This window comes from Pygoscelis adeliae, unplaced genomic scaffold, assembly GCF_000699105.1.
Source record: "Pygoscelis adeliae isolate BGI_AS28 unplaced genomic scaffold, ASM69910v1 Scaffold120, whole genome shotgun sequence".
Classification (NCBI taxonomy): Eukaryota; Metazoa; Chordata; class Aves; order Sphenisciformes; family Spheniscidae; genus Pygoscelis; species Pygoscelis adeliae.
In genome coordinates this window covers 7,613,406-7,624,034 of record NW_008824032.1, presented here as the reverse complement: position 1 = coordinate 7,624,034, position 10,629 = coordinate 7,613,406, and the positions used below count along the sequence as shown (strand labels likewise).

General features: G+C 46.5%; 1 protein-coding gene across 1 annotated transcript in view; it reads right to left on the bottom strand.

Annotated features, from left to right (window-relative positions):
- Positions 1-1,770: 1,770 nt before the first annotated feature.
- SLC19A2 (solute carrier family 19 (thiamine transporter), member 2) overlaps positions 1,771-10,629 on the bottom strand; it is a 17,500-nt gene continuing 8,641 nt past the window's right edge. Inside the window, exons 2-7 of the mRNA XM_009330576.1 lie at positions 10,556-10,625; positions 9,842-10,447; positions 6,960-7,191; positions 3,187-3,379; positions 2,148-2,289; positions 1,771-1,926 (exon numbers count right to left, since the gene is read on the bottom strand). Coding sequence (XP_009328851.1) covers positions 1,801-1,926; positions 2,148-2,289; positions 3,187-3,379; positions 6,960-7,191; positions 9,842-10,447; positions 10,556-10,625 — 1,369 coding nt within the window. The 3' untranslated portion in view covers positions 1,771-1,800. The remainder of the gene's footprint in view (positions 1,927-2,147; positions 2,290-3,186; positions 3,380-6,959; positions 7,192-9,841; positions 10,448-10,555; positions 10,626-10,629) is intronic.

Genomic DNA, 10,629 nt, shown 5'->3' with positions numbered 1-10,629 from the left:
CAGGATAAGGCAGTTAAGTTTACAGGTGTAAATGCCAGTACAGCTGAGCTCCTACATTTAGGGGGATGTTTTAGGAGGCAGGCTGCCAACACAGAGAAGCTTTGGGGAGTGGGTTCCCCTGAGCAGCCAGCCTGGAAGGGCTACCCAGACCCCAAGCAGCACATCCCAAACACAGCAATCATTCACCTTACATGGTAAAGGCTGAGGCTCATAGAAGTGATGAGAAAGGCCCTACCTGTCCCAGCCAGGGGAGAGAAGCCTTCCCAACCCCAATGCTGTGAAGTCTCCTTGGCACTAAAAGCAAGCAATGAACCAAAGCTGCTTCTTCAGGCTCTGACTGGAAGAAGCTCTAACCAGCACGCAGATAGAAGGTATGGAGGGAAGCACACTGCATTGCATCTTCTCCCTTGACAGTTCTCCTGTACACTTAAACTCACCACAATCTGCACAGCAACAGGGACAGTCCATAGGCCATTTCCACAGTATACTACAGATATCTGTTGCTGTACTGGTCATGGTGTCTGAGTATCCAGGTGCCCAAGCCCAGGACAACTCTGTGCAACTCCTTCCCAGTGCTGAAGCAATTTGGAAAAAATAAATTATTTTTAAAAACCAGGTATGAGGCAAATCCCAAATTGCTTAGACTGGACAAAATGAAAGAGCTGCCCACTCCAAACATTCATTGTCTTGCTTAGGTGGAAAGAAGACGTAGAACTAGTGGACAGAGACCCAACAGAAGCATAAAGGCATTCTAAAAAAAGGGGAAAAACTGACAGACCAGAAATCAGCATTTTGCAAAGCCTCAGGCAGTCATCCTGCTAACTACCATAACTGAAGGTGTCTATTTAGTCACCAGAGTCACGATTCTCCAAGGTCAGAAAGAATAGCTTAAAATCCTGCAAGTCACTTTCCTTCTCAGTGCTATACTAACATCCACCATCCCACTGAAATAGCCCAGCCCCCAGGATTATGAGGCAGCGACTCCCGTAATCACAGGAATCTGCAGTCCTAAAGGGCAAAGGCAAGGATGACCGAGGGTCCCTCTACTCAAACTCCCTCTAAGCTTCCCCTCTAGCTTTACAGACCCTTGGGCACAGGCCTTCATGGCAAAAGGAGCACTGCTAGCCAATTCACCAGCGTCACAAATTGCCCCAGGCCACAGTTAAGTTTTTGGGAAAGCACCATGATCAGCTATGGTGAAAACGCTGGCAGCAGGGGTGACAGACAGGAATAGCAGAAACAGTACAAGCAACTCAAGGAAGCATGTGCATGTGCAGAAACGGAATTGTACTAGTCCTCAAAATGGAGCATCCAGCATCACAGGGCAGGCACAGGAGAGCCACGCTGCAGAGCACAGGCCTAAGGCCACCTCCTGTCCCAGGCCTGGGGCTCTCCACAGAGAGGCCTCTTAGTGTGCCCTCACTTCTGCCCTGCAGCAGCATCTCAGTGACAGAGAGTAGCGGTTGACTAGACAATCATGAAGCTGCCGTTTCAATGGCAGCCTCCAGATGCACAGTTTTAGACTAAAACCTCCCAAGGCTTTCATTCTTTAAGAAAACTTGCTGTTCTTTGCTGCACATCCCATATATGCAACAGAAGAACAAAAGGCATTTTAGAAAGAAGGTATTTGTTCTTACTTACGTAAGAGCTAATACGTTTACCTTCTAAAATGTGCTACTAATATAGTATAAATATGGATCAAATACCATTAAGGTGACTGCCTTGGGAAGAAAAGGCAGAGATTAAAAAAAAACCAGACCTCTATCTTCGTATGTAGCCACTGAGTCTTCACTTGGTGCACTACTGGCTTTCAGGAGATCTGCTTTGCATCTGCTCTTGCCTTCTGTAAGCTCTCATAATACTGTATATGCCACTGCCCAAGAACACCAGCGAGATGGCCGCAAAGTAAGAAGCATAAATCATGAACTGCAGAAAAGGGGAAAGAAAAAAAAAAGTGGTTAAACCAAGCAGTTACCAAATTTGCAAGAAGGTTAATACACGAGCTCCCTTCCTCTTATAAAATGCCAGGAATCGGTGATTATTTCTCTGTCAGCAAACCTTTGACTCAGAAACAGGTAGCTGAAAAGCTATACAGCCTGGTTTACCTTACTCCCTCCCGTCAGTAAAGCTAAAAGAGCCTATCATACCTGGGTGAAGATGTCCAACCCAAGCCCCCTGGCATCCACAACAATCAAAGTTAGTAGAGTCTGAAGTGCTAAGGCAATGAAAGTATTGACGCCAAACACCAGGGCATACCGCTCCACGCTGAGATTTGTAGCGATGTGGAACCTGGAAAGAAAGGGATGTCCAGAAACGTAAGGATAGGGGAAAAAGCAAGGCAATGCAAAAATAGGAGGAACATCTCTGGACAAGAAGACTATGCAACCTGAAGAGTTACATAGACTGGTCCAGTACTTTCCACAGCTAAATTACCTCACACTGACAGTGTACTTCTCTAAATAGGATCACGACAGACTACCATGGAGGCTAGAAGAGACCCACAGAGACATCTAAAAGGCGAAAAAAACCTTTGGGAGCTCTGTGGGTTTCAGTCTTGCTGAAGGAGTGCTCCTGTCCAATGCAGCTAAAGGGCCTTGTCACACAGAGAAGACACAGCACTCTTTGATCCCAGAGACCTGTCGGCAATCTCAAAGCATCAGCCTACTGCCCTGTGGTCCATAACCTCCCACATCCTTCTGACCAGAACTCCTTTTGCAGTTATCAGTTTCAGCATCTCCCCTCATATTGTGCTTGTGCTGTGTTATAGTGATTATGTATGTGTGGTTCAACAATAGCTGTGTTTTCCTCCCCAAAGTGACAAATAACATCGAAGAAGTTTTCCTCTTTACAGGTTAGGGAAAATTGACACTTCAACACAGGCAAAGCCTTGTCCTCTCCTCATCTGTTAACACTTCACTCCAGCCCTGTTTACGAAAAACATTCCCTTGGAAAGCAGCACTATCTAGTATTTAGAAATAGTCGCTTCAGTGTCATTAGACTTTTGAGCCTGGGCAGGCTGCCAGCCAAATATAGCTCTGTGCCTCAGTTTCCAACCTGAATCACAACACAAACCCTTGCAACAGATTTCCAAATTCCTGGTAGGCAAGACCCTAGTTACATGGAAAATATGCCAGCTTTCACACTAGCTGTAACCTTGAGAACAATTTACATTAAAAAGTTACTCACGTTGCTATTGTGATTAGCAGCATGTAGATAATTCTGAAGACAACATACGATGCATAGCACACCCAGATGTTACAAACAGTGTCCATGATATATACAGCAGCAGCGATAAGAAAGGAGAACAGGGCAAGTGCCACCTCACCCCACATTGCCCAGGATGTTTTTATGTGACCCACCACAAACACTGCAACGGCTCCTGTGAAGGGAAGGAAAGCATAACTGTTACTTATAACAATTAGAGCAATTTGAAGACTGTGTATTAGAAGCTGCACAGCCCCTAATAGCCAAACATGATTGAAGCAGAGGACACTAACGTGCTAAGGACACCTTAGCAACTCTCCTTCCTGACCTCTCCCTAACGTGGAAACCTGCTGTAAACTCCCATTCACTTTTACAGGAACAGGAAAAAAAAAAGTTAATGCTGACTGCCTCTAAAGTCTCCCCCCCTGGCTTCAGAAGCACAACAGCCCCAGGACTCAGACCACTGCCACTCAGTCCTCTGCACCTGACCATAGCAGTGTTGTCAATTGGGCTACAGAGAAATGCGAACCCTGGTTCTCAAAAGCACTCAGCTAATAATTTTGTGGTGCTTTAGGGGGTCAGGAGGGAGGAAGACACTATCCACTTTGATACACGGCTGTTAGAGATCTCTCCCTGGAGGCAGAAAAACCTACATCTACTGTCATCTTCATGTTGGGCTGTAACAGTAAGTAAGAACAGGAGTCCAAATCCACGTCTCCCAAGATGCAACCTAATCACAAGCTGCAATCATGTGTTGTTGATTGTGCAAGAACAATCCTTTACAGCCAGAACAGGTTTGTAACTCATGCTGGATTTTACGAAGGGAGGATGGGGAGAGAAGACAGATCACAAAACAGAAAGCGTGTGATATTTCATGCAAGTCAACAAGCAGACGAGGTGTGTTTCATGCCCTATCACAGCTGTAACTACTGAGAAGCCCAAATACATATTATATTACAAGAAAATTCCCATTTGAAGTAGGCCTTGTTCTGCAAACAAGTCAAATAGCAACCAACAGCATAACGATGCTGCTGTACACAGCAAACTAGACAAACAGCATACTGACAAAGGGAGTTTTACTGGAGGTCTCTGAAAAACAGGATTGTATTCAGCATTTGACCACTGTACAGAAGCGCTACAGTGCAACATCTAAGCTCTTTGTAGCCCTCAGCTGGCCTGCCATCGTAGAAATCCTTCAAGCACATGAAGACTCCTTATGTACCACCAATGTGTACAAGCCTGCAACCCTGTCAGACCTCACATCAACCTTGCAGACTAGGGAAGAAGGTAGCTATGCCAAGGAAAAGGAATTTATTTCCCCCCACTAAACTCTTTCCAGTGCCTGCTGTGACACTGCCTGACTGACATTTTGCTCTTTGAAAGCCTGGCTCCCCCAGTAGCAAAACCCTGAGATGCAAAAAGAATCTAAGTCCTAGAACCTTCTTTCTACTGTCTCAGCAATTCTGAAATTTGGGAACAGACGTCACTCTCTGGGGATCTCATGGCAACTCATGAAGTTGTATTCCCCCCATGTCTCAAGGTTATAGCAGCCCGACACCTAATTATGACAAGATATACAATCTGTGTCCCGCAATTAGACACCTACAGCTGATTCAGTGGTTTCACATCCCAACCTGACAAAGGATCGCCACATTCCCAGGAAGGTGCAGGGATGCAGCTTAACAGTCAGTTGACCTCACTAGAAGGAATACTATTTATCTTGCCTGGGACAGGAAGCTGTCACCACATTAGTCACCGCGCTCTATACTCAAACCCTTCTGCAGGGCAGCACCGGTACAGGCAGGGATGGCAACAGCATCTTACAGGAAGGTTGCCAAACATTGCTCCTAACTGAGCACAGAACGACTAAGAGCCATGATGATGGCAAATCAGATCTGGGATGCACCAGGAAAGGTATTTCTAGTAAAGGGAGAAAAGTGAAGAGTGTTCATGTTCGTCTACAAGTCTGAGGCCTCACTGAATAAAGCTGAGCGCAGCTCTGGTCATCAGTCTTCAAAAAGAATGCAACTCAAACCAGGTTTGGTAGAAAGAGAGGCTAGGAAGATGACAAAGTGAACAAAGAGCTTAACTTTACCAAAGAACAACTAGAAAAGCTTGGCTTCTTTGGCCCAAAGCAAAGAACAGGTATCTACAGATAGGCCAGAATGAGACAATTTTGTGCTAAAAATACAGCCTTGGCATGAAGTCAGAGATAAATAAACTGCTCATTAATAAATTCAAACTGGAAATCAGAAGTAGAGCATTTGCACTAGTGCCTAGGAAGTCGGGTCACTGGATGCTCATCCTTAACAAGTCCCTTCCAGTCTTGTTATACACTTCAAACTTTAAGTTGAGATTATTACTTCACTAAACTTCACTTGTTCCAAGCAACGAATCTGTGTCAACCAGAAGGGTTTTTTGTTCAGGGACAGAGGCTAATTCGCTTTCAGAAAACACCGCCCAAAATCATTCAACCATTTATAAAAATGATACTAGAGGAAAAAATCAAAATGGGAAACTAAAAACTTCGGTTTTGCATGAGTTTAGTGCCAACCACCTTTTCTTCCAATAGGTCCATTGTTCACAGGCCTTTGAAACAAACAAAAAAAAGGACCTTGATATCAAAGATGTTCATAATAAGGTTTGAAGAATACTCCTCCTTTTTCTTTTTTCTTTTTAAATCTGCCCACATTTGGCCATGCTATGGATCTTCCTTCCCTTGATACTGATTCTTCTCCTTCCTGGGACCAAGGCAGGGTGGTAGAGGAAGCCAAACCAAACAAGAAATAAGCATCACAGTATCGTGCTAGAGTGGAGGAACAGTATATGACTGCATACTATTGAAGTGCAGGTTTAGCACACCAAAGACAGTTTAATAGCCAAAGCTTTCAGAATCAAGTTGCTGGCAGTTTCAAACCCAACTAACAATGGGTGGTAGACCAGCTTTCAGAACTATAAAACAGCCACGGCTTCCCACTGAACTCCAAGAGGGGGCTGAGGATGCCCAAGAAAGTACTAAGCCTTCCTTGTTTGTGTACCTTGGTTTCTTTTGCCCCCAGGCAGGTGATGTCCACAGCAGATGGTGGAATGATGACTCCATCAAAAAGGAACATACTGCAGCAACACCTAGAAAGCCTCTGCAAGGGTTTAGCTATATTAAAAAGGTATTGTCCTAGTTCTGGTAATGGAACAGTATTAAACAACTTAATAAACAAATGTTTGTGTTGACTGACCTACACGGCCCTTTCAAGTCAAGCAACTTCTTTCATCTTAATAGCTTTTCTGCTTAAGAGTGCTGAAATGACTAAATGTGGCTCACTGCATGCTGTGCGTGTACAGGAAACCTTCATATGTTCCCTACGCTGCCAGAGGAACAAAAAGCAATAAACCCATAGGACCCTTAGCTTGACCTTGAGCAGTTAAAACAAGCGTAACCCCACTGCCATAGTGACAGCCAAGAACACACAGTCAGCCACATGCCTTGAGCCTTCTGCCAAATATTTCAGAATGAAGATTGATTTGGGAGGCTCCTTTAAACACCTAAGCACCGCCTTACAAGAATCAGGACTGCATGCACCAACGAACTCATCACTGAGTACCGTACCCGTGCATGTCACTGAAGACTCACCTCTATGCCGAGGTTGCCTGTCCTGCATGCATGGGGGAACGCAAAACACTTCCCAGCTGTGCTCTGGTGACCTTGAGGGACCTAAGGCATTTCTCACAGCAGAGTGGGAGCTATGCCAGCAGCTTACCTAGCAGTGTCGAGGCTGCCTCCACGGCACCATTGTAGATCTCCGTGCTGTGAGAAGGCAACACCATCTCCCACAGACCCTGAGCATAGTTGATGACCTGGAAGTAGCCGCAGGTGGACAGCGCCCACCACACGGACCAGCAGAGCATGGTCTGGGAGGAGTAGCACTGCAGGAAGTCCCGCCAGAGATCTTTGAGCACCTTTACAATGTCTACTTTCCGCTCCCGCACAGACTGGAGAAGGAAGGGGAGAGAAATGTTAGTCTCTGTTTACAAATATTCATACTGCTCCACAAAATTGCCCCTTTCAAGTGGTCTGATCACCGGCAAGTGACAGTACCACTCTTGGACACAAATCTCCACAGAGTAATGAATAAAAAGCTTCCCCACGCCACAGTCCCAGCAGCTAGCCTCTGCCCTAACCAGGGCCATCCCCTCAGGTGCAGAAGAATGGTTCAGTCCCAGGCACCCTCTCGATCTCTGTCTGTCTCAAGCAGAGAGCAGTAACTGCTAGATGTTAGAAGTACTTTGTGAGCAACTGAAGGGTACCAGAGAGAAGAGACACAAGAGAAGAGGACACGATATCCACTTCGATGAGACAGGATCAGAAACCAGTCATTGAAATCATAAAGGCAAAAGCATCAATGACACTTTTAAGCCCTGATCCAAATTCAGCCAAATTTGGTAGCACAGGGAACATGGAAGCCACCAGATGAGTATATTTCCCCACAAATAAGTTGATTTTCTTTAGTAGTAGGGATTACAAATATTCAAAGAAGCAATATCATTATGCTGCTCTCTACCCCTGTTAATGTTCGCCAAGGCTTTGAGAAGGTGAGAGACGTTGCCTGGGGATCTGAAGAGAAACAGAAGCTACTTCCACCAGACACTGCTATCACAAATGGCAGCTCCTGTATGTACAAGTGCTCTCATAAATGGCATGAGATAAAAGTGAAGCTTTCCCCTCCAAATCTTTCTAGAAAGTGCACGAAAGAGGGCAGACCCATGAAGTGGTTTGAAAAAAATTTGAAAATAGATCAGTTCTAGCAACAGGTGATGACGACAAAAATTGCTTTTTACATACAGGCTGTTACAGCCCTGTTCCTAACCACTTTATGCCAACAGCAGCAGAGGAAACAAGTATGTCTTTACTTTGTAGACAGAGTTGCTGATGACATTTGCTGCATGCACACGTGTACAGAGTCTCTGTAGACAGGCGAGACCCTTCTTCTGTAAGTCAGAACAGCAGTTACTTCATGTGAGACTGGGCAGAGCCCCTGAGGCCCACCCAGCACCTCCAGCCCCCAGGAACTTGGATTCCCTGCAGGAAAACATACAGCACTGTCACAGGACTGAGCTATTGCACATTGTGTCATCACACGTCCAGTTTCGGAGTGGTTTCCAGTCAGCAGCAGCAACTTAGGCTCTTGGCAGCATGCCCTTTCCCTGGGGGAATCATGCAGTATGTGCCTGAGAAAGACTATTCTCCATGAGCAATAACATTGACACACCAATACTCCTCAGTTTTTAGCACCTGGTATAACTGAACTCTGGATACTTATGCAAGTGTACTTGCTCCTTTTTTAAAATATTCACCATTAGTTTGGAACCACCCCTCCTATCATAGGATGGGAGTAAGATAAAAAGGGACAGATAAGTGATATTAATGCCTTAGTCATTATTGGCACAGAATTTGTCTTAAATACCCTTCAGCATGGAAGTATAACATAGTTAAAAATACTTTTGCTCATACAAGACTGTGCTGGATGGGGCAGGATTAGGTCCCTGGAATGTTAATACCTTTAATTCCCAGTTGTAGCTGAAAGAAGCTGAAAGCTGCCCCGGACGCTGCCTCCCCCGACCCAGCTAACTGGGGCTTACTTGCTAAGTGAAATACCCATTAGCTGACTAAACCAACAGCGCGCTTACCTTCTGGCTTGTTCTCAGAACGAGCACAACCTCCTCATGACTGAGGAGCAAGGCTGACCTCTCCCCAGGGCCTTGAATCCCCCTGCCACGACAGGCTCTCCGTACGCGTGCATTACCTGGAGCAGCGTGGCAGACACCTGCACAGCAGGCAACTGCACACACGCATCGGGCCTCAGAACTGGAGGCTGCCTGCTCGGCACCTCGTGGGACCCAACACGTCCCGCCACCGAACAAGGGCACCTGCACGCTTGTTTCCATACGAGTGTCTTTGTTAGAGGTTACGTAGCTGACAAAAGCCACAAGTTGGGGCACTACCTTGGCGCTCTTGTGGGCTGCATTAAGCTGTTATTATGCAAAGGTGTTTCCTGCGATTTATCCATATTCGGTCCTTCTGTAATTAATCAACGACAGCCTGTCAGTGCTCTCAAGGGCTACTGAAGTTTCCTTCCAGGATCATAAGATAAAACCCAATTACTACACAGCCTATTACTGCACAACTTGCACAACAGTTGAAGTAACAAGTGTTTTCAAAACATGAGTGCAGGAAGAATTGCCCCTTTTCTGCAAGTCACAGGGTCCATCCAGAAGCACACACAGAATTTGGACATATACACAGGTTTTAGCGCCCCAGAGATGTCCCTTGCTTTGTACTGTTGAATGGCAATTTGATGCCCAGAGAATTTTAATCACAGCTTTGTGAGACATGCAGAACAACTTCAGAAAAACTAGGGAGCCGCCTACCATGCTCAATCAGCAAAAGGAAGCCAGGAATAAATTTTCCTGTGCCATAAATAAGGAAGCAGGATAAGCAGAGGGATACTTTCCGCTGTCGCATATTACATCTCTGCTGCTGTGTACATATATGCACATGTGCATGCATATATACACATATGTATGCATGACAACCACATCAGTATTGCACCTTCTACTTACGTAAACCCAGGGCACAACTCACCTGTTTCTCTGCTGAATGACCCTCCCCGTTTAAGGGAACTTTTGTCTCATCCTCCCAGCCGGGTGCCCTCTGCACGTTGGGATGATCTTGGACAGCTGATCCATTTTTACAGTCCATGACCTTCATTTCCCAACTGAGCTGCTGACTTGAGACGTGATGAAAGAAAAGGCTTTTTTGTGGCATTGGCAGGAACCACGCTGTGCCAAAGGCAATGGATACGCTGGTTAAGGAGATAACATTCAGGCTGAAGAGGGACCATCCTGCCACCGACACAAGGACCTGCCCGGACACCGAGCCCACCGTGTAGCCCACCAGGGTGGCGCTCCGGCAGTAGCTGGTGACCTTCTGGTACAGGTTGACATCGACGACGCTGTAGATGTAGGAGTAATAGGCAACGTCGGTGGCAGTTCCTATTCCGTAGAAGAACTCAAGGAACTGGACGGCCCGCAGTCCCTGGGCGTACAGCAGCATGAACCAGGTGACGATGAGGCTGAGGCCCTGCAGCAGGACCACGGGCTTGTACCGCAGGTAGTCTGTGGCCAGGAACACCGGGAACAGCAGTGCCAGGTAGGAATAAGTCCACACCGGGTAAATCTCGTTGAACACCTGGGGGGGGGGAAAAGACCGTGGTAAACCCCAGCACCTGCGTACTGCAAGGAAAACACAAATACAGACACCCAGGCGCGGGTGCGAGGTGCCCCGGGCCCGCAGTACCTGGGTCTTGGAGAGGTTTTTGTGCGGCCCCAGCAGGTAGCGGGTGAGGAAGGGCTCCGAGGGCCGCACGCTGC